Genomic DNA, 24,912 nt, shown 5'->3' on the forward strand with positions numbered 1-24,912 from the left:
TGCAATCATGGCAGCCTCGACCTCCTGGGTTCAATCAATCCTCCCACCTCAGCCTCCTGAGTAGCTGGGACTACAGGTGCACGTCACCATGCCCAGCTCATTTTTGTATTTTTTTGTAGAGACAGGGTTTCACCATGTTTGCCCTGGCTGGTCTCAAACTCCAAAGCTCAAGCAATCTGCCTACCTTGGCCTCCCAAAGTGCTGGGATTACAGGTGTGAGCCACAGCACCTGGGCCACGATAATTTAATTTTTTAAACTGCCATGTTTAACAACTGGATCACAGGACTCCTCAAAATTTAACAATTGGCTTTTGGCTCCAGCATGGCAAATACAGAAATATTTTATTACTTTATTTCCCAAAGCTTTCCAAACTATTATTTTTAAAATACGGTTTACTCTGGAGAAAACAGGAAACATTTAGCACTTACCAAGAAGAGAAGGCAGTGGAGGCAATGTAGGTAACTTAATAAGTCCCAAAAGTTTACCTCCAATGATGGCACAGTAGAATAGGATTATAATTCCAAATAGGTTTCCTCCAGGAAGACATTCACTGCCAGTAATTGACCAAACTACAGCCCACAGAAGAACAATGATGGTAACTGAAATAAACCAGGAATACTAGTTACTATCAATAAGTTGTCACATGGAGGTTTTGACAAAATCTAAAATAATTTGTAAAAATAAATACTAATGAAAATGCAAATATTTATAATCATGTTTAATCTGTAGAGTATCAGTAAGATGAACAACTGGGTAACTGCCAACATCTTAAGAAATCGCATATTAACAGTACTTTTGAATCTGCCTATGTGCCCCTCCCCATCCATCTCCCTTTATACTGCCAGAAGGAATCATTATTTTGACTTTTTTCACCATTCACTTTTTTCTCTATAATTTAAAAATATATATATTATTTAGTTCTATCTTGAATTAGACATTATTGTTTCTTTTTTTATAGTCAATATTTGTTTAGAATTACCTACAAAGGTACCTTTTCTGAAATCATCATTCATTATGGCATCTCAAACTTTTCTTTTTTTTTTTTTGTTTTGAAGCAGGGTCTCCCACTGTAGCCCAGGCTGGAGTGCAGTGGTACAATCATGGCTCACTACAGCCTCAACCTCCCAGGCTCAAGCGATCCTCCTGCCTCAACCTCTCACATAGTTGGGACTACAGGTGTGTGCCACCATGCCTGGCTAATTTCTTAAAATTTTTTTAGTGGAGACAGGGTTTCATCATTTTACCCAGGCTGGTCTTGAAGTCTTGAGCTCAAGTGATCCTCCTGTCTCAGCCTCCCAAAGTGCTGGGATTACTGGTGTGAACCACCTCATCTAGCCTCAAATTTTTCATCTGGGACAATTATCCTGCTGCCTAAAGTATTTCCTTTAGGAAAAGAATTTCTATAAGAATGTGAAATAGGCCAGGCATGGTGGTTTACGCCTGTCCCATCACTTTAGGAGGTCAAGGCAGGAGGATTCCTCGAGCCCCAAGTTCAAAACCAGCCTGAGCAACATAGTGAGACCTCGTCTCTACTAAAGTATAAAAATTAGCTGGGTACGGTGGTGGGCATCTGTAATCTCAGCTACTTGGGAAGCTGAGGCAAGAGGATCCCTCGAGCCCAGTTTGAGGATACAGTGAGCTACGACTGCACCACAGCACTCCAGCCTGCATCACACGGCGATAGCCTGCCTCAAAAAAAAAAAAAAAAAAAAAAAAAGAAAAGAAATGTTTCCTTGTTTGAAAACTTGTGTTTTACAAAACTGTGCAATAAAAATTGAAAAGTTTATGGGAAAAAGAGAGTTGGGGCAGACCACTCAAAACTGGTGACCAAAGCACTAAGAAAAACCAAAACAATCCTAATAAGAGTCTTAGCACAGATGAATCTACATACTGACATTTGTGTCTGACACAGGCGGTCTGTGATGGAAATTCTTGAGGGTATTTTCTTTAAGCAGAGCAGTTCCATCGAAATCTGATCCATATTTTAGCCCTCTGCCTCAATACAATAAATTTCAACAAAAGGAAAAGCCTAGGCAGCTTCTTTACCTCAGCTTATACTCTCAGCCACTTCATCCACATGTGTTCTATTAGATAACTTAATGTTGTAGAATGTTTGAGTCCTTGAAGCCCCTAAACCAGCTACTAATTGCATGAAAAGTCAGCACTTCCACAGAGGTTTCATCGTTTAAAAGGTCCTCATGCAGGGAAGGCTTTATCTTTAATTGTAAGAAAGCATATATTTGGTCTTTTTCTCCCCCAGTTCACTTTGCCTTCACTTGCTATTGCTTGACGATACAAAATATTAATGGGCCAGGAAAAATTATACACAAAACTGCAAATTCCATACACTCTAACACAGTCCTCCTATTTACCATTGCATATGAGCTAATTCATGATACAGAAACACTCTGTATCACAGCATGCTGTATTTCTCAGGAGGATCTGTTGTAGTGAATTCTTAGTTTCATTGTCTGGAATTATCTTTATTCTCATTCTTAAAAGATAGTTTTTCTAGGTATACCTCAGTTTTATGTTAAATTCTAGGTTGAGTGTTATTGTCTCTCCGTTCTTTGAAAATACTATTCCTTGGTTTTCCAGTTTTCAAGAACCTAATTTCAGCTTTTTAAAGGAATTCTTTTTCCTTGTTTTTAACATCTTCACTTTTTCTTTTGTTTGCCTTTCAGTATGATGTGTTTAGGTGGGACTTCCTTTTGTTTTGCTTAAGACTCATGCTTTTTAAAAAAATCAGTTCCGGAAAATTCTTAGCCTTTATTTCTTCAAAGATTTCCTCTTCCCCATTCTCTTTTTCCATGTTGCTAACCCTAGTTTTCATATTTTTCATCTTTGTGTGTACTGCATTCTAGATAATCTCTTCAGATTTATTCACCCGTTCACCATTTTCTTCACTTAATCTGTTGCCTAATTTGTCCATTGAGTTTTTATTTTCAATTACTATCCTATATCTTTCATTCCTAGAAGTTCAAGTTGGTTCTTCCTCAAATCTATTCATTTTTTAAATAGTTACTTGTTTTGTACTCATGTTTTCTAATTTTTAACTTATTTATATATATAAATGTGTTATATTCTATTTTCTGATAATGCACATTTTTGAAATCTGTTTTTTTGTTTCCTTTCACATGTTGCGTTTTTTTTTGTTGTTGTTGTTGTTTTTAGTTTTTTGCCATAGTGAGCTCTCCCTTGGAACTTTGTCTAAAACTAAACGTTTTAGTTTGTCTTTTGCAACAGTGAGCTCTCCCTTGGAACTGTGTCCAACTTTGTTGAAGCCTTAGGCTGAATGAGTTTTCCCAGATGGGAAATGAATTTACTTCTACCATGTCCTTAAAAGCCATCCCGAGACCATCTGAAAATGTTTGAAAATAGATACATTTTCAAATTGAATTTTTTCTGTGAAATTGGAGACAAATCAGGATGAAGTTAAACATTTTTACTGGAGATTCCACACTTGCCCCAGCCAGCAACCACGGTTGAGACAGGTTTAGTCACAGGCCCCATCTGCAGAACAGGTTTACCTCAAATTTGGCATTACACTGGGTTTCCACTTTATGTGGGTGAAGGAGAATGCTTTTTCCTGTTAGACTTCTCTCAACCTGGGCAGGCACTAGCTTAGCCTCCTGTGCTCCCAGTGCTCTCAAAATCCATCGCAAGTTCCCTGAGGTTTGGTAGAAACCTCCAGGGTGGGGCCACCTTGAGGGCTTATTGACCTCTGTTACTTACACTTTGGTTTTGGTGTCTGATGATTCCGTTTTCTTGACAGATCATTTCAAAAGACTTAAAATATTTTTTCAGATGCTTTCCTTGGTTTGTGACAAGATTGTTCATTGAGTCTTATCTACCATACTGACTGAATTCAATGTCCCTTTTTCTAAACCCTCACAGAATTGTTACAGATTTTCTAGGCTTATGATACTACTGCAGTGGAATACCTAAGGGACTTTTGGTATTTCCCAATTAGCTACAAGGGTTGACATTTCTATGTGATATCAGAAGTAGAATGGGAAAGCAGGATTTGCCAGCTATTATACTAAATTCTACTTTGTCATAGCATAAACTCAAGCTAACATTAAATTCAGCAAGGTAGAATTAAATGTTTTCTCTTTTCAGCTGGGTGCCTGTAATCCCAGCACTTTGGGAGGCCAAGGCAGGCGATCACGAGGTCAGGAGTTCGAGACCAGCCTGACTAACATGGTGAAACCCTGTCTCTACTAAATACAAAAATTAGCTGGGCATGGTAGCACGTGCCTGTAATCCCAGCTCCTCAGAAGGCTGAGGAAAGAGAATCCCTTGAACCCAGGAGGCAGAGCTTGCAGTGAGCTGAGATCGAGCCATTGCACTCCAGCCTGGGTGACAGAGCGAGACTCCATCTCAAAAAACAAACAAACAAACAAACAAACAAAAAAGAGTTTTCTCTTTTCTACTTCAAGACTATTAAAAAAATCTCTAACTCTCTTTCCCTGTGCCTTACTTGAAATACAGTTGTAAATACATAGCAAATGGTATGTCTATAAGGTTTCTCTAAATCATGTTTAAATCAGTTAACAATTTACTTCTCATTTATGATTATGGAAAACCACAAATTTTCACATGTAAGATTTACCTTTTTTATTTTTTTGAGACAGTTTCACTCTTGTCACCCAGGCTGCAGTGCAATGGCATGGGCTCACTGCAACCTCCACCTCCTTGGTTCAAGTGAGTCTCCTGTCTCAGCCTCCTAAGTAGCTGGAATTACAGGCACCCGCCACCATGCCCAGCTAATTTTTTGTATTTTTAGTAGAGATGAGGTTTCACTATGTTGGCCAGGCTGGTCTTGAACTCCTGACCTCGTGACCTGCCTGCCTTAGCCTCCCAAAGTACTGGGATTACAGGCGTGAGCCACCGCACCCAGCCTACTTTTTAAGAAGAATATTGATATATACTGCATAGGCACAGGAAAGAATATAGGACAAAAGTTATCTTGTAAACTTCTGGAACAGAAAAACAGAAAAATAAGCAAGATGTTTATCTACCATGAACCTCATTTTTCAGGCTGCTTTATGAACAATTACATATTTTTAAAAAATGAGTCCTAAAATTATTCATTTTTACTCTTTCCTTATGTCGGTCCGTATCTGTTTCATTGTAAATGTTTTAACTATAAATAGGCCACATTTTGAATAATAAAAGTTTAAAAAAATAATAGAACATAAAAGGTATTCAATTATCTGTTTTCTTATCAGCTAGTGTATATTTTTGGATTCTGGTTTTCTGTACATGTTCTAAGTTTGAGATTTTCTTCTATGCTTAGTTAAGTAATCTCACTTGGTTTCATTAAAAACACATCTAGAGCCTAAAGTATAAAATATTATGCTTGGCTTTCATTGTCCCAGATGATAATGGTAAACATGTCTTTCAGAGCCCACAAAGTATAACTATGGAATTGAGTCTCATTTTTCAGTAAACATATGTGGGCATCCATATATTTACTTCAATGATGCTATTATTCCTCAACACAATATTTTTTGAAATTGTCTTTAAATTTGCCTTAAAAGGCAAATTTAGTAAGACATAAAACTATGAAAGTATTAGAAAAAAACATAAGAAAAAAGCTCCATGACACTGGTTTGAGCAATAACTTTTTGGATATGACTCCAAAAATATAGGCAACAAAAGCAAAAACAGACAAACCAGATTACACCAAACTAAAAAGCTTCTGCACTGCAAACACTCCACAGAGTGAAGAGACCACCTACAGCCTGGAAGAGAACAGTTGCAAACTATGTACTTTGCAAGGAGTTAATGTCCAGAATATAAAAAGTACTCAAAAAACTCAATAGCAGGAAAACAAATAATCCAATTTAAGATGGGCAAAGGACCTGAATTTTTCAAAAGAAGACATACAAATGGCCAACAGGTATAGGAAAAAATGTTCAACATTTCACTTCATGCCTGTCGGGATGGCTATTATCAAAAAGACAAAAGATAACAAGGGGTTGGCAAGGATGTAGAGAAAAGGTAACTCTGTGCACTGTTGGTAGGAATGTAAATTAATACCACCATTATGGAAAGTGGTATGGAGAGTCCTCAAAAAAGTAAAAATAGTACCACCATATGATCTGGCAATCCCATTACTAGGTATGTATCCAAAGGAAATGAAATCAGTATGTTGAAGAGATGTCTGCACTCCCAAGTTTACTGCAGTACTATTTACAACAGCCAAGATATGGAATCAACCTAAGTGTCCAACAGTGAATGACTGGATAAAGAAAATATGGTGTATATACACAATGACATGTTTTTCAGTCATAAAAAAGAATGAAATCCTGTCATTTGCAACAATGTGGATGAACCTGGAGGATATTATGCTAAGTGAAATAAGCCAGGCACCGAAAGACAACTACTACACATTCTCACTCATATGTAGAATCTAAAAAAGTTGTGTTCTTATGGAAGTAGTAAATAGAACAGTGATTACCAGGGACTGGGGAGCGGAGGAGCTTGGGGTTATGGGGAGAGAGTGGTCAACAAGTACAAAGTGATAATTAGATAGGAAGAGTAGTTTGTTCTGTACCACAGCAACGTGACTATAGTCAGGAATAAGGTATTGTATACCTCAAAACAGAAGATTTTCTATGTTCTCACCATGAAGAAACGATAAATGCTTCAGGTGGTAGATATGCTAATTAGCTAGATTTGATCATTATATAATATATAAATGTATTGAAACATCATATTGTACCCCACAAATATGTACAAATATGTGTCAAAAACAAAAATAAATAAATAATGCTGATGAATGGATGTTTATGCTTTTGAACAATTCTTTTTATATTTTGATGTTAAAATTATCTTTATCTTTTGAAAATATGATTTACAAAAGTGAAAAATTGTGGATAGATTCCAGGCATTTAAAAGTTGGCAGGTTAAAACTAGTTTTGCCAGGTGCAGTGGTATATATCTGTAACAAGCTACTTGGGAAGCTGAGGTGGGAGGATCCCTTGAGCCTGGGAGTTCAAGACCAGCCTGGGCAACATAACAAGATCATGTCTCCAGGAAAAAAAAGGTTGGGTGGGGGAGGTGAAAGTGGCAGGAAGGCTATGACCAATACCTTGACATGTAATTTTCTCTAGACTTTAAATCTGAAGATCCATGAAAAAAAAAAATGTATACACACATGCACATATAACTCAAGTATATTGAGTGATATATATTGGGCTATTGGTCATAGGACACAACATTTCAGTTAGACAGGAGGAACAAGGTTAAGAGGTTTATTGTACAACATGAAGACTATAGTTAATAACATATTGTATTCTTGAAAAATGTTAAGAGTGAATGTAATGTGTTCTCACCACAAAAAATGATAGCTATGTGAGGTAATGCATAGGTTAATTAGCTAAAATTAGTAATTCTACTATGTATACATACTTCAAAACATCATGTTGCACAAAGCAAATACATACAATTTTATCTATCAATGTAAAAAATAAATTTTAACTCTCAATGAAAGAATATTGTCTTCTTAAAAAAAACTAATTTGCCTTTATAGATAATTTTCAAATCTCTTCTTTTTTCTACTATATCACATATCCCCCAGCATACACAGCACAGACACACATAAGCACACAATTCATTTCTGAAGAAAAATAGGGCATAAATGAATCTGAACTTCCATATATTTGTCAAATTGATAGCAGAATAACCTTTGGCTTCCTCCAAAGACCAAATCAGTTCCTAAAAGACAAACATATTACAACCCTAAAAATTTGAAAAATAGTGCTGAGATAAACTCCCAAAGAAAAATCCCCCAAATGTCTTATGTAACAGCAGCTCTACTAAAATAAGCTGAATTGTAAACCAATATTCTTACTTATAAAGTAACAGGATTCATTTGGAAGTATCAATGGGGCTGTGTTTGCTAAAATATTACTTGCATTACTTAACAGTAATAACAACCAACATTTATGTAGTGTTTTAGATAGTCCTAAAGTAATCTTGTGAAATTACTCAGATATAGTAAAGGAAAAGGTCCTTGATCTGTGTTCCTTCCCCCTTCCCACAATGGTGGTGACCACAGTGAGCCTGAAAGCCAAGGTGAAGACAGTGGAGCCCTGTTAGTCTAGGTCCTTCCCTTCAGTGTGTGGGACAGAGCCACCCATGTGTGTGAATTGTTCGCCAACTAGTTTTTATGTGTGGGAGAAGTGAACTTTTTGTCTTTTCAACCATATTATTTAGGAATCTGTCATTGTAACAACTTCATCTTTTGCCCTCTATTTCTGAATTCATCCTTACCATTTGTTATGACCCTGTCCAGTAAACCATGTGGAGGGCAAGCCAGCATTTGTCTCAGCCTTTGTACGTGATTTGCTTCAGTTGGTGTTTCTTGCAGCTTTTTTTCACTGCTTTTCAAAAGGATACTTCCTTCTGTTGGTTCATTTGCATCTATACCTTTGAGGTTCATAACTGTCTCCTCCTGTATTTAAAGTAATTTTTAAAATCCTTAAAACTGTATATATTTTACACATTTTTATAGGTACTGCATCATCACCTTACAAATCAAATTTATGACTAGACTCAAGTATAACACTTTGTAGGAAAAACACACAGCTTTATTACTAGCTAATCAGCTTGAAACAAGAATTATGCCAGGAGTATTTAGCACAGTCACTATTTTTAGTACAGGTTGAGTATCACTAATCTGGAAATCTAAAATCTGAAATGCTCCAAAATCTGAAACTTTTTGAGTGCTGACATGACACACAAGTGAAAAATTCCACACCTAAACTCACATGACAAGTAACAATCAAATGCAACTTTGTTTCATGTACAAAATTATTTAAAATATTGTATAAAATTACCTTCAGATTACCTGTATAAGGTGTATATGAAACATAAATACATTTCCTGTTTAGACTGGGGTTCCATCTGCAAGATATCTCATTAGGTGCATGCAAATATTAAAAAAAAAAAAAAGAAATCCAAGACACTTATGGTCCCAAGCATTTCAGATAAGGGATACTCAACCTGTGTTATAAATGTCTGGGTCACATAACATTTTATTATGTTTTGTAATACTGGGTTTTAAAATAAGCATATTTAAGATAAAATTCAGGGCAATAATTGGCACATATACCAAAGTAGTTTAGAAAAAGATAACTATCTGTAATGAAAACCACTTCATATTCATTAATCTACTTGAATTTAAGCAATAAAAAGAAAGGAAGAAACCAAAACCATTCTAGAGATTAGGTCAGAGACACAAAGCATTCCACAGGCTCTCCATTTTTCTAGCCACAGGTAGGGTCAACTGACAATGATGTTAGCTGGGAAAACTGGTAGTCACACCTGCCGTGCACTGTGTGAGTTTGGGGATAGGAGAATCAGTAAATGAGTGGTAGAATATGAAGGAAATACAATTTTGTCACAGCTTTGATTTACCTGTGTTTCTTGATGCATGGAGGGCATGTGATTCATTCCTGTGGATGGTTCTGAATCTTCACACGTAATTCTTTTATCTTCATCCCCCATTGTTTATAATTAAGAAGATGACAGAGGGAAGAGGAACGAGATCTGTTTTGAAAGAGTATAGATATAGAGCAGTAATTTGAAAGTCTTTTGATTTCAAAGACTTCAGATTGTACTTATTTTTCCCTAAGAATTCTGAATGGCTAAACTATTTGAAATTAGACTATTCTTAATTTTCAATGGCGGTTTTTTTTTTTTTTTTTTTTTTTTTTGCTTGATTCTCGTATATTATCATCATTCTTATCTACCTTTTTACTTCTCTTGAAAAAGCCTTTGTTGACCAATCACATTTTCATGATTTCTTTCCCACACTGTTTTTTGAGTTATACTTAAAAACATTCCAAGCAATATCAGTGTTAAATTGTCCTCTATCATGGGCCAACTGGATGAAGCAGGAAGGCTCCAGGTAACTTTCCAATGTTGATATGAAGAATGAGTCACTAAAGGGAAATCTCTGGATTCCATCCTTTTCGGAGAATCTAGAGTCACTAACTCTTGCCTGGTTCTTATTTCTAAATTAAAGTTTAAAAATACACCACAATTGACTGAGTAGCCACAATGTCTTAGACACTACGAGAAGTGCTATGATAGTCACTTTTTAGTCATTGTGGGCAATTCAAAGATTACCAAAACACAGTGTTTGTTTTCCACTGACTTATCATATACCAGGAAAAATAAATTTATACCAAATAACTAAGAAAACCTGTAAGACTACCGATTGGCTCAATAAACACTCACTTCAACCCATTCTCCCTTGGCTTTCCATGCTATACAGGCTACAAGGCCAATACAGTACTCCAGTTCCTAGCCACTTTTGCAGGTAGAGGTGACCATGTGTCACAGTTCTACATATGAGATTTAGGTGGGAGCTTTGGGGGAGGCCTTTAGAGGATAATACTTTGTACTCTTCGTCCTCTAACATTTCCCTTTCTCCTTCCTAGAATGTAGATACAGTGGCTGGAAGGGCAGCAGACATCTTTCAAGCATGAGAATAAAAGCCCTCTACTTAGGATAGTAGATAAGTAAGATAGAAGCTGGTTCCTTGATGACATCTTCCAGTTGCTCCATCAGCCTTGGACTGCCAAGCATTGGGGTAATTGTTTAAACCACTATTAATCAAGTTTTTTCTTCTTTTTTAACTAGTAAGGAAACTTACTCCTAATGCAATAAGTACAATGAGTATCTTGATAAGAGGTACACACTACAAACTTGTGGTAGAATCAAAGAGAAAATTATGTAAGAGAAGGGAAAATCTAATTCAACACATATCAAAGTGCCTAATGTGTTCCAGGCACTATGCTAGACATAAAGACAAGGATGAATTAGACAGGACCCCTCCCTCAAGGAATCATTTTCTCTGTTCAACAAAGTGCCAAGAAATTTGCATTTAAAATTTCAAAGAACATCATAATCTTTCTACCACCACCACCATTTTTCCTAATTACAAAACACAACGGTAACCAGAGTGCCATCTCAAAAAAACCTTTAGTTTACTTTTTATTATATATAATTTATAATATGCTTATATGATATATATGTATATGTATATATGTTAGTATATATACTTTTTTAAATTAAAAAACTTATTTCAAAATTTAGACTGAGAACATAAAAGAAAGTCACTTGACCAGAAAATGTTAGACTCAGAGAACACTTGTCTTAAAGGCATGGAGGCAAGAAAGCCAGTGGTGTGTGAGGGGAAACTGCTGGAGCCTGTGGCAGGAGGCTGAGAGTAACGGGAGATCAGGTTTAAGAATTAGGGTATCAGATCTCCAACCACAGCATCTAGCCCTTACCTTCTGAAGTGAATGATCCCAAATATGGTAACTGACAAGATGGGCTGGGTTCGGATTTGGATAAGCCTGAGTCTGAAGTCCATCTCCCTCATATAGCAAATTGCTTAACCTCTTTGTGATTAATTCCTTATTTATGAAAAGGAGACAAGAATAGTTCTAACTATGCACAGTTGGCATTCAATAATGTTGGCTATTGCTAACCACGCATATTCCTTCTTCCTGATTATCATAAGAAGAATCTTAAAGAATTGTTCTGTTTTCCCTATTAAGCCAGACAAAGTCAGCTCAATCTTGAAGAATTTACTACTTAATCCCATTGATTTTATTTGGTCATGATTTTTCATCTGTTTTTGAGGCCCACTTCTTGATGAGGTGGATGTAACATTCATTTCTTCACCTTTCTCAGTAGGAGAATTACATAGAAATTCTTTGGCAGTATCACTAGAATCATCTCTTTCATCAAATTCTCAAAATCACCCAGTTCTGCCACTTACAAAAACTATTTTTAAATAGTCACGAATTAGAAATTATTATTTTTAGTAGACACAAACTATTGGTTAAAATGAAGCCTTTGTGAACAAATTTTATTAATGTTATCACGGGGTCCTTTTAAACATAAACAATCACAACTTGGTATGTTATAACATCTGTGGGATTTATATAATTTTACATCCCAAAAAACTTCCCTATTCTCCAATACTCTCAACCACAAATGCCAAAATACTATCCATGATCAGAAACTACTGCAGAAATAAAGGATAAAATGAAATACCAGTCTTTTAATAAGCCCAGTAAGAGATCTTACAACTAGTCAGCTGTATTTGTTTGCTCTCTGCTGTGTTTCCATTTCTAAAAGACCATTTAAAACGCATGTCTCACTTCAGGAACCCACTTAAATTCAGGAGAATTTCAAAAATGTTAGCTTTACTTAAAGTGACCATGTTCATGGTATTTATTATTCATAGTCATTGGGTCTTGAAATTATAAAAATGACCCTTGAAGGGCCATAAAAAATGTCATGAAACTCTTATTAGAAAGTTTATTCTCTTTACTCATAGAAAGGTTCTTAAGGACTCACTCAGAGCCCATTAACCCTTATTTTGTTTTGTTTGTTTGTTTGATTTTTGAGAGGAAGTCTCCCTCTGTCGCCCAGGCTAGAGTGCAGTGGCATGATCTTGACCCACTGCAACCTCCGCCTCCTGGGTTCAAGAGACTCTCCTGCCTCAGCCTTCTGAGGAGCTGGGATTACAGGTGCCCGCCACCTTGCCTGGATAATTTTTTTGTATTTTTAGTAGAGATGGGGTTTTGCCATGTCAGCCAGGCTGGTCTCCAAGTCCTGACTTCAGGTGATCCACCCGCCTAGGCCTCCCAAAATGCTGAGATTACAGGCGTGAGCCACCATGCCAGGCCCTTATTTTGAAAACAATTCTAATGACTTTGCTCCTTTGTTTTTCAAACCCTCAGAAGATTAGGTGTTAAATATTAAAATTCAGGAAGAGATTGCTGTGATAGAGGCAAATTGAGAGCAGCATTAGTGACTGATGACAGTGAAAGAGATGAAAAAGACAGCAATCTAAGAGTCATGAAATATGGGGATACATATCTTTCCACAAGGGATATTTATAGTGTTGGCCTGCCAAGCACCTTTCCCATCACCTTTCTTGGTAACAGCACACGAATTTTCTTTTGTGAACTCCACACCTCCTCTATTCTCCATCCATGTGGTCATGTGAGATTGTCATTCTGACTTCCCCAACCCACATGCTCCACCAGTGATCCAGGGATGAGGATCATTGACAGCCCTGGTCAATAAGGGAACTCCTTCCTCTGGTTACATTGATGGTTTCAGGCATGAGGACTGACATATACCTCACCAAAGAGAGTCAGCTTTGGGTATTTACTGGAACCTTTGGGAAAGAGCTCTCTGTTGGTGTTGCTAAACCTAGACTTGCTAATGAAAACACTTGTGACACCCAAGAAAGTTCTCCAAAGAATGAAATGACCACAGAGCAAAGAAGATTCTCAATATGGAAAAGGAGGAAAACTCCAAATTAATCACCACATTGTTAGTACATCCAGAAGCTGCTACTTTTGAGTTAGATGAGCCAATAAATTCCTTTCATTAAGACAGTTTGATTTGGGTTTCTGTCACTTGCCACCAAATGAATCCTCAGTAAGAACCTTCATACCTGAATTGGCCCTGAAAGATCTCCTGTATAATAATGTTTGGAAAAGTGATTCTCATACCTGTAGTCCCAGCACTTTAGGGGGCCAAGTCAAGTGGATCACCTGAGGTCAAGAGTTTGAGACCAGCCTAGCCAATGGTGAAACCCCATCTCTACTAAAAATACAAAAATTAGCTGGGCATGGTGGCAGCCACCTGTAATCCCAGCTACTTGAGGCAGGAGAATCTTTTGAACCTGGGAGATCGTGCCACTGCACTCCAGCCCAAGTGATAGAGTGAGGCTCTGTCCTCCTCTAAAAATAAAAAGAAAAAATTATGTTAGTATATTTTGTGTTTAAAAGGCACTAAAATAGATAGTACAATTTAGAGATTTTGTTTACACAGAATGTTAAACTAAACAAAAATTTGGTATTTAATAAAATAGGTGTCAGTTATCCAGAAAATTAATTTAAGTGAAATGCTTTGTTTTTCAAAACAGTGCTGGTAAAATGAAATATTGTATGTAATGAATCTTATTTTCTCATTATATTCATGGAAGTCTTTTAAAATCCCAACATTAAACTACTTCTTAGGTACCAGAGAAGGTTCAAGAGAACTGTTAAAAATTTATCTGAGACACTGGGTGTCTGTGATTGAAAAATTTAAAAGTAGGAGAAATATAGAGAAACTAGATGGTTTCTAAGTAACTAAGAATCACAGATTAATAGAATAATAATAGTTGGGAAGCCCTTTAGAACCGAACTAGGCCTACCTCTTTAATATTTAAATGAGAAAATTAAAGTTTAGAGAAGCTAAATAGTTTTTCTCAACGCAGCCAATATCGGCCTCATAATAAAACTATAAAAGTTTGTATAATGAGATAGTTCTTTAATTTATATCTTTGACTTCATGTCATTTCTACCAAGTCACTGCATTGCATTTTTTAGTTTCTGCTATAATTCGTTTAAAATCCTACTCATATATGCCCATATACACCTGTAAGTTTGAAAACACATGCTGAAAGTAAATGCAAATATTTTTATTTTCTACCTTGCATCATCTTCAGCTTTACACTTTCCCATTTTTACAAATGTTATAGAGTTTATTATAAGCAAAAGAGTTATTAATCCATTTAGACTGTACAACATTGGTGGCATGACACATTTTGTTTACATATTTTGAATTATTGGTGCCAGTGTGGTGGCTCATGCCTATAATCACAGTACTTTGGGAGGTCAAAGTAAAAGGCTCTCTTGAACTGAGTTCAGGATGAGCCTGGGCAACATAGCAAAACACTGTCTCCACAAAAAAATTAGAAATTAGCAGGGAATAGTGGTCTGTGCCTGTAGCCCTAGCTACTTGTGAGGCTTACATGGGAGGACTGCTTTAGCCCTGGAGGTTGAGGCTGCAGTGAGTCATAACTGTACCACTGCACTCAGCCTGGGCAACAGAATGAGACCCTGTCTCACAAAAAGAAAAATAAATGAAGTATTCATCAATAGACTAAAAGATAACTTGCCATTTAGGCATGTTTTAAGATTCTAAGAATTAAGGAGCTTTTCTTTTTAAAAAATTCCAGTTCAACTGAAATGCTCTGAGAGACTTTTGTATATCAGAAAATTATATTGAGAACTAGGAAGGCAAGGTATCTTTTAGATAAGGGGTCCACAACCCCAGGGCCATAGACTGGTATCATGTGGTCTGTCAGGAACTGGTCCACACAGCAGGAAGTGAGCAGCGGGCAGGTGAGCCAGCAAAGCTGCATCTGTATTTACAGCCGCTCCCTATCACTAGTATTACTGCCTGAGCTTCGCCTCCTTTCAGATCAGAAGCAGCATTAGATTCTCACAGGTGTGCAAACCCTATCGTGAGCTGTGCATGTGAGGCATCTAGGTTGCACACTCCTTATGAGAATCTAATGCCTGATGATCTGTTACTGTCTTCCATCACCAACAGATGGGGCCGTCTAGTTGCAGGAAAACAAGCTCAGGGCTCCCACTGAGTCTATATTATGGTGAGTTATAAAATTATTTCATTATATATTATAATGTAATAATAACAGAAATAAAGTGCACAATAAATATAATGCACTTGATATCCTCCCGAAGCCATCCCCACCTTCCTGGGTCCAAGGAAAAAATGTCTTCCATGAAACTGGTCCCTGGTGCCAAAATGGTTGAGAACTGCTGTTTTAGATAAACACTAAAAGTGCCAGTATGCAGAAACAAAAGATTTTTTCTGCTTCTGAATGAAATGAAGATATTGCATTATTTAAACTGATAAATAACCCGTAAATTATATTAGAAAAAACTTGATCTGTTTCAAATGGCAAAATTTTATAGATCTTAGAAATTCAGTAAATAACATGAATTTAGTCAAGGTTCTATGGCTCAAATACAGAATCTAACAGAAGAGTGAGGTCTGGCTTAAGCAAAGGGACTCGGGTGTTACGACTATCGTGACTGCCCACTTGCTCATCGGTTAGTAGGAGAGGTGTTTTCTAAAAATACATGCGAAGGCTGCAGGCCATTCATGCCTTTCTCTAGCATACCCAATATTCAGAGTTTCCTACGGGACTGATTCCCATATTTAGAGACTCTCTTGGCTTAATTTGAACTTTATCTTCTAGTATCAGGGTCATATGCCACCAAAATCATAGAGATATGAAGTTGAAATAAAGTTTTCTTGGCTGGGCGTGGTGGCTCACACCTGTAATCCCTGCGCTTTGGGAGGCTGAGGTGGGCAGATCCCCTGAGGTCAGGAGTTCAAGACCAGCCTGGCCAACATGGTAAAACCCCGTATCTACTAAACAAATACAAAAATTAGCTGGGCATGGTGGCGGGCACCTGTAATCCCAGCTACTTGGTAAGCTGAGGCAGGAGAATCGTTTGAACCTGGGAGGCGGAGGTTACAGTGAGCCGAGATCGGGCCACTGTACTCCAGCCTGGGTGACAGAGCAAGACTCTGAATAAAAAATAAAAAAGAAAAAAAAAAAGTTTTCTTAATCTTTTCTCCTCACTTGAAAGAAAACTGTCCTTAAGAGATCAAGAATGCAAGCAGTTTGATATATGTACCTGTTATGGAATAAACAGAAAAAAAAATCCTTTCACAGCGTTGCCTTTGGGAAGGGAAATGGAGGAGGAGTGGCTGGACTTTCATTTTTATTTTCTACATTATTAAGACTTAATAGGATTTTCTTATATAATTTTAAATACTTTTTTTTTTTTTTTTTTTGAGATGGATTCTCGCTTTGTCACCCAGGCTGGAGTAGAGTGGCATGATCTTGGCTCACTTCAACCTCCGCCTCCTGGGTTCAGGTGATTCTGCCTTGGCCTCCCAAGTAGCTGGGACTAGAGGCATGCGCCACCATACCTGGCTAATTTTATATTTTTGTTAGAGATGGGATTTCACTATGTTGGCCAGAATGGTCTCAAACTCCTGACCTTAGCCTCCTAAAGTGCTGAGATTAGAGATGTGAGCCACCCTGCCCGGCCCAAAATTTAAATACATTTAAAAATAATCTACGCAATTCCCAAAGTTTTAGAGAAAGGAAAATGATATCGCATTTCTTGGTAATATTTTTCATAGATACAGTCTGGTGATTTGATTTGAGGTAACTTAATTCTCCATGCCACAATTTAAAATCATTTTTTGTAGTTGTGATTTTCAAAGATGAGTAACTGCCTAGAATCACCAATAGCAGTGGTTTTCAAAATTTTCAAGTTTGGTTTTCATGTTTTTTTTTTTTTTTTTTTTTGAGACAGTTTCACTGTTTTGTCCAGGCTGGAGTGCAGTGGCGAGATCTCAGCTCACTGCAACCTCTGCCTTCTGGTTTCAAGCTATTCTCCTGCCTCAGCCTCCCGAGTAGCTGGAATTACAGGTGCTGGCCACGATGCCCAGCTAATTTTTCTATTTTTAGTAGAGACGGGGTTTCACCATGTTGGCCAGACTGGTCTCAAATTCCTGACCTCATGATCTGCTGGGATTACAGGCATAAGCCACCGCACCCGGCCCTGGTCTTTATATCTTTATGTCAAATATCTTCCATCAAATGAAACCTAATCCTTAAATCCTACAAATGGAATGAATAAGGCGGTGCTGCAGGAGCCCTGTCTACTCACCCCTGTTCCTTCTGGCAAGTGAAGCATACTTTGGAAACCATTTCTGTAAATATGTTTTCACATAGAGAGATATTTGTCAAATGTTCTCTTTTTCAAATTATCTTACTAATCTAAATGTTTACAAGTACTTTCTGTAATATTCCAGAAGAAATAAAGAAACTATCAACTTGCAAATGTCCACAGGCTCTCAGTCAAGTAAAATAGACTTACTGCCATCTTTTCAGTTACTGCTAAAAAATATGGATAAAGACTTTTTATTCTTGCTATTTGCCACCTGTGATTTGGATAGGCTGACATTTAAAGGGGTAATCTTATGGAATATTTACATATATTGCTTGCTATGGTTTGAATGCTTGTGTTCCTCCAAAATTCAGATTTTGGAATGTAACTGCCAAGGTGATGGTATTAAGAGGGAGGTACTTTGGGGAAGTGATTAAGTCACCAGCACTCAACCCTCATGAATGGAACTAGTGCTCTTATAAAAGAGGTCAAAGGGAGCAGCCTAGTCCCTTTGGCTCTTTCCCTTCCACCAGACTAATGCATAACACAGCATTAGTCTCTTCCTCCATGTGAAGAACACATGGCAAGAAGGCACCATCTTACAAGCAGAGATCAAGTCCGTATTAGACATCAAATCTAACAGGCACTTTGATCTTGGACTTCCCAGCCTCCAGAACTGTGAGAAATAAATTTCGATTATTTAGTTTGTGGTATTTTGTTATAGTAACAAAAATGGACTAAGACATTGCCAGAGTACTCTGGGTTGTATTCATGCCTCTGAAAGTGCATCACTGTGATTGTTCAATACTCTGTAATGATCGTAATAACAATAATCTCCTACCTTTGTGTTCATCCATTCGTGTGTTGAACGTATAGGTTCTTAGTCTCATATAGTATTTCTATATAGAACATACAGAAACATTCCAGTTTCTGTATTTGCTGAACAACACTGATCTAATGCTCATTTTCCAAAAGGAGCCCTACCCAGCAATGAGGAATTCAGATCAGGCTCAGAGTAGGGCTTAACATTTTCTTAGACAATTAATTGCTAAAATGACTAACAACATTTCCCTGGATGAGAACTACCTTATCTGAAAGACTTAGGTGTATCAAATACATGGAGCCAAGTTACCACAGGAAAACAACCGCTATTTTATTTGGTTAATTGATTTAGTAATTCCATTGACTCATGAAGCAAAACACTACATAATGAGATAAGAATAAAAGGAAATTACCCCTACATAAGAAGGGACCCAATACTTGCTTTCATTCTTTCTATTCTCTTCCCTCACCAAAGTGAAATAGATTTAGTAAAAGTTTAAAATATTATTTCTAGGTCCACTAAAATCAGAATCTACAGAGACTGAATCTACCCCAAGTGGGACAGACATGACTTACTGCCTGTCTAAATGCCAAGTATGCAGGTATACCAGCAGGTCCCTTCCCCAGCCCTAGGCATAAGTCACGATTGGTGTAAATCAATCGCTGTAACAGCATTCCTCTTTGCCACTTATTGGCTAAGGACTGAGCATGATTCATTTCTTGCCATTGGAATTTGTAGGCAAGATTATTGGGGCACATTACATAAGATTTTCCTTCTTAATAAAGACAGAGAGAGAGGAGGAAAATCCTCTCCTCTTTTTGTCTTTAAATGACCAGGTGAAGAGGCAAGGGAAGTTGGGATTGTGGATGGGTTTCTTGGGACAATTCTAGCAGCCATCATTCACCCATGAAGAAAAGTCAAGATTAGCTGAAGACAGAAAGCAACCTAGAGCCCTGATATTATTGAGCTACTGAACAAACCCTGGACCCACCTACCTTCAAACATCTTCGTGTATGAGAACAGTAAATCTGTATTTTTGAAGGGAGTTTTGGCTGAATATCCTGTTGCTTGCAGCCAAAAGCATCCTAACCAATATAACAGGTGATTTTGTTGCAGAACCATCCCTGAGAAGCCCTAATGAACGCGGTGATGAGGAACCTCTGTCTTATAAACTTTAGCTTCTATCTTTCTAGCTTCTTGATACAGTGCAAAATCATCATAGACAATGAATGATCAGACTACTGCCTTTGTATTGAAATTTCTCAAAAATGTCCAGAAAATAACATTTTAGAACGTTAAAAATTAGTGCCAAGGTTTTCACTGCCATTCTTTTAGTCAACAGAAATTATTTGGATTGTAAGATTATGTATTTCCCCTCCTCTACCCTGAAGTTAAATTATAATATTTGAATACTGAATGAAGAAAACTTGGACTTATAAACATTTAGTTGTTTTCCAAATTTCCTCTCATGAAACAAAACAACAGCAATAAAATATCACTACTACTGCTGCCGGGAGTTTCATTTCTGCTTTTTCTACTTGAAAAAACTCAAAATCTAACTCAAATGTCACCTTCTCAGTATTTCCTAACTCCAACATTGACAAACTGTCTCCCTCATTCTCCTCTCTGAAGATTCATTCATTCATTCAACAAACAAGAGCTATTAAGCTCTTGTTGTGTCCTAGTCCTTGAGCTAAGGATTCAGAAGTGAACAGTCTTAAATAGTTCCTATATTCAGATCTTGCAATCTAGTTAGAGGATGATAAATGATTCCTAAGCAATCAATGAACTATGGTTAAGTTTCAATTTTAGACACATGAGATAACAACCCCATCTCTTAATAAGTTTCATATCCTTTTCTTTTCTTTTTCTTTTTTGTGACAGAGTCTTGCTCTGTCACCCAGGCTGGAGTGCAGCGGCACAATCTTGGCTCACTGCAACCTCTGCCTTCTGGGTTCAAGCGATTCTCCTGCCTTAGCCTCCAGAATAGCTGGGATTATGGGCATGCACCACAATGCCCAGCTAATTTTTACATTTTTAGTAGAGATGGGGTTTCACCATGATGGCTAGGCTGGTCTCAAATGCCTGACCTCGGGTGACATGCCCACCTCGGCCTCCCAAAGCCGTAACAAGTTTCTATGGTGTGCTAGGCACAAGAGTAACAAAGATGATCAAGATGCAGTCTGCCCTTTAAGGGAGGGTCAGAGACTGATGCATATTTACCAAAATCGTTTACTCTTCTGCTTGGGTCCATAGTACATTTCCAGTCTCCCTTGCAGGTCAGTGTGGCACGTGACTGAAGTCTAGTCAATGGGATGTGGACATAAATAGTATGTGATTTCCAGTCCTCACCCATAAGAAACAATCCTCATGCAACCCTCTAATAGCTTTTCTTTTTCTGTCCGTTGCCTGGAAACTAAGGACTCCAAGGTCTTAGGGGATGGCAAAGCCATAAGATAAAAGGAGTTTTCGTTCCTGAATAATTGAGTAGAAGGCCATGGAAACTAAGGACTCCAAGGTCTTAGGGGATGCAAAGTCATAATATAAAAGGAGTTTGGGTTCCTGAATAATTGAGTAGAAGGCCAACAGCTGAACACGTGAATGGACTTGACATGAACGAGAAATAAGCCTGAACTATGTTTAGTTACTGAGATTTTGTACTTTATCTCTTACAGCAGCTACTGCTGTCTTAAGGTTATATTCTTCAGTCAACAGCATTTGATGATTCTTAGCACCTCGAGGATGCTAACCCAGTCCACAAAGGCAACATCCTCTGGTTAATCTGAGAACTGAAATAAAAGCAAGCAAGAAAAACCCACGCCAACACCTGACAACAGTAAACAGGCACGCGCCCGTCACCGGGTGTATAAACAGAAAAGGCTGGGCCCTCGCTCGCGTCTCCGGCCCAGCAGGCCTACAGGGTCCCCGCTGCGGACGCAGGGTTTATTTTTACCCTTAGTGTCTCTGGGGCCTCTCACCTGGCAGTCTCCGGCGGAGTCGACCAGGCTCCGTCTGAACGATTAGAAAGGAGCCGCTGGGGAGGCAGCGGAGCGTGGTCTAGCCACCGTGCTCTGGGGTTCCCGGTTCGCGCATCGTCCCAAGCAGAGCCGGGAGACTGCGGTGACTGCAGATAACCGGCCTCAGGGCGCGGCACCGCGTGTAGGCAGCCCCGCCTTTCGCACATACCCGCGGGGCGACTCCGCGCCGGGAGGTCCGACCCGTCGGCTCCGGTACAGGCTCTGGAGTAAGCGTGGGCTGGTCCGGGGCCCGCAGCGGCAGCCCCGTGTGCCCTCCGCCGGGTTTCGGGTCGGGCGGCGCGGGTGCAGAGCCGCGTGCGATGCCAGGGGCGCGTGGCTTCCCCCGGAAAGGTGGTGCCAGGCCGACCACGTACCGGCCCACGTCCCGGGGCCTCAAGCGGCACCGCGCGGCCTTTCAGCTGTTTATCCTCACTGGGTGGGTCCTCAGGCTTCTGCGGCCAGGACCAGCGAGCTCCCGGGGAAGCTACCCGGAAAGCTTACCCAGAGAGCTCAGACCCAGGCGCCGAGTCTTCCCGGAGATGACGAGACCCCGCGCGAGGAGCACAGCGCAGGCTCCTCGGGACTCCGCGGCGCAGGCCGGGCAGCCCATTGCTTGTTTTATCGTTCCCGAAACCAACCTCTAAGTTGTTTATCAGTCCTCCACCTTTTAGCTGTACTTCTTAGAAGTGTCTTCTCAGCTGCGGTGGGAAGATAGAATTCTTTCTTAAAGTGACCAATTAAATGGCGGGATAAAAGACTTGTTCTGCCCCCCCTTTATCGCTTAACACCTGCCCTTCTTGCTGTATTTTAGATTTTTAACGCTTCTATCAGCAGTGTGATTCTATTTCATTTAATTCTCATTTCATGTTTGTGCCTTCCTTTTCTCTGTATTTCCTCTTCTGTGTGTGAAGACGCGCGCACCCCTTACCTGTTTTTCACTCCTGTAAGCAAGTGCCAATCTTAATCACCGCTTTTCAAGCAAGGGAGATTATCCTCAAATTTCTCCACCAGACAGAAACCATTCATTCTTGTCTCTCAGGTCCTCTTTTGTGATGAATCTATTGGATAGGTTCCATCCAATACCCTTCTTCAGATCATCTGAAATGATTATTTTCCTAAACTGAACTCTTCCTTTCCTAAAGCTTGCAAAAATTTCTAGTGACATTCAGTTTCCTCTTACCACAGGAATGACATACATTTTTCCTTTTAGTCATATGTACTTCATTAATATATCACCTGATTTGATTAACATGACTTTGAAGAAGATTGAATTTTTTGGCTAGATTTTACTTCGTTTTTATGGCTGATAGTGTTTATAAAAATGTTTTATAGTTTATGGTCAGCTCTGAGAAAGACTAACTCAGGTCATTTGTTAATGTTGGAGCCCATTTTGTAGAATTTATTGTGCATTTATTTAAAATTCATTTGTTCATATCTATACATATACATGTATACCTGCTCACAGCGTAAAGTATATCATGACATACTTATAAGAGTCAGTGTTCTGTGAATTCACTGGAGAAGTTACAGCATTTTGATTATGATACACGAAAAGAAACCGAAGTCATTTAGCTTAACTCCTTAATTTCATAAACCAGAAAACTAAAATCCAACATAGATTGGGTGACTTAGTCTAGATCACAAATCAAAGTTATTCATAATTCAGTAGTGTAATGCCTGGTCCAAAACCTCATAGATAATCTTATAATCAATGAACTCTTTCAGAATGCTAGTCAAAATGTCCTTTTGTGTGAATTTTAATGTACCTTCATGAACTGAATGATATTCTTCCCCATACATAAAGTGTTACCTTTTCATTGTCCATTTCAAAATTTTCCTTGTTAATATTAAAGTTCTAGGAAAAAAGGCTAAGAATAACTGCACATTTATTATCTCAGTGTGTATTATACCATTTGGTCCTTCGAGGTTGCAACAAGTGAAAAACAAGTGAAAAACAAACATAAAACCCTTAAAATTAAAAGAAAAAACTTTGCAATGACAATGTTATAGAATTATCATCCATAAATTTACTTATTTTCTTGAAAAATTTATTTTCTTTAATTTCATTTGTTTCCTGTTTTATGATTTATATTTAAATTTACATTTATTTATCCAGAGACTATGCCCAAATTTTATGTCTTCTTGTCTGTTATCCTGGAGTTTGGTGAAGAAATCTGTACTTAATTTAAAAAAGAAATCCCTCTAACTGAAAATATTGTCAGTTAGCTAACTATATATTTCTTAGGCCCATGTCAAGTTATCATTGCTTATTTTAATAAAGATTGTTTAGACTAAGAAAATAGTATTTAATTAATAAGGGATGGCATCTATTAAGTATAAACACTGGATTATTTTTCATAACAGATCAACAATATAGTTTTGAGGCTGAACTCTTTTACTCCTTTTACTGTAAGTTATTGAAGCCAAACTCCTTCCTACCTTTGTTCATTTATGATGGCATAAAATTTTAAAATTAGGATCTACATACAGAACAATGCAGAATTATATAAAAATATTTGAATATTGAAAAATAAAGTGGAAATTATTATTATTATTCAGGTACAGGGTCTTGTTCTGTCACCCTGGAGTGCAGTGGCATGATTACAGCTCACTACAGCCTCAAATTCTTGGGCTCAAGCAATCCTCCTGTCTTAGCCTCCCTATGTTAACCAGGCTGGTCTTGGACTCCTGGCAGCAAGTGATCCCCCTGCCCTGGCCTCCTAAATTGCAGGAATTATAGGCATGAGCTACCATCCTAGTCCTGAAATTACTATCATCTTCCTTAACACCCCCCCCCCAAAAAAAAACCCATAAGCTTCCTTTTGTCTTCATATTTACATTTTAATTATATATGCTGCAATGGGCTATTTGTATCACCCGAAAGTCAGGTGTTGAAATCCTAACCCCTAATATGATACATTAGGAGGTAGGGCCTTTGGGAGGTAATCAGGTCACAAGGGTAGCACCCTCATGAACAGGATTAGTATCCTTATAAAAAGACAAGAGCTTGCTGTTTTTCTCTGCTGTTGCTATGTGAGGCTATAGCAAGAAGATGACCTGGCCTGACGCGGTGGCTCACGCCTGTAATCTCAGCACTTTGGGAGGTGGGGAGGCGGGAGGATCACAAGGTCAGGAGATGGAGACCATCCTGGCTAACACGGTGAAACCCTGTCTCTACTGAAAATACAGAAAAATTAGCCAGGCGTGGTGGCAGGCGCCTGTAGTCCCAGCTACTCCTATGCTGAGGCGGGAGAATGGAGTGAACCCGGGAGGCGGAGTTTGCAGTGAACCAAGATCGCACCACTGCAGTCCAGCCTGGGAGACAGCAAGACTCTGTCTCAAAAAAAAAAAAAAAAGAAGATGACCATCCGCAAACCAGGAAGTGGGCCCTAACCAGATACCATATGTGCTGGCACCTTGATCTTGCACTTTCTAGCCTCTGGACTGAAAAACAAATGTTTGTTGTGTATG

The 24,912-nt window shown here is 38.4% G+C and overlaps 1 protein-coding gene across 8 annotated transcripts in view; it reads right to left on the reverse strand.

Moving 5' to 3' along the window:
* SLC9B2 (solute carrier family 9 member B2) overlaps window positions 1-24,849 on the reverse strand; it is a 60,329-nt gene extending 35,480 nt beyond the window's left edge. For 4 of the 8 annotated variants that reach the window (XM_007999410.3, XM_007999415.3, XM_007999409.3 and 1 more), the window contains exons 1-4: window positions 21,403-21,983; window positions 9,434-9,565; window positions 8,288-8,468; window positions 430-600 (exon numbers count right to left, since the gene is read on the reverse strand). In XM_007999410.3, the coding sequence (XP_007997601.1) occupies window positions 430-600; window positions 8,288-8,468; window positions 9,434-9,523 (442 nt within the window). In that variant the 5' untranslated portion in view covers window positions 9,524-9,565; window positions 21,403-21,983. Of the gene's footprint in view, window positions 1-429; window positions 601-8,287; window positions 8,469-9,433; window positions 9,566-21,402; window positions 21,984-22,369 lie in introns of those variants that run through there. The other 4 variants (XM_037990433.2, XM_007999411.3, XM_073017524.1 and 1 more) reach the window with 2 other exon arrangements.
* Window positions 24,850-24,912: the final 63 nt, after the last annotated feature.

Source organism: Chlorocebus sabaeus, chromosome 7, assembly GCF_047675955.1.
Source record: "Chlorocebus sabaeus isolate Y175 chromosome 7, mChlSab1.0.hap1, whole genome shotgun sequence".
Classification (NCBI taxonomy): Eukaryota; Metazoa; Chordata; class Mammalia; order Primates; family Cercopithecidae; genus Chlorocebus; species Chlorocebus sabaeus.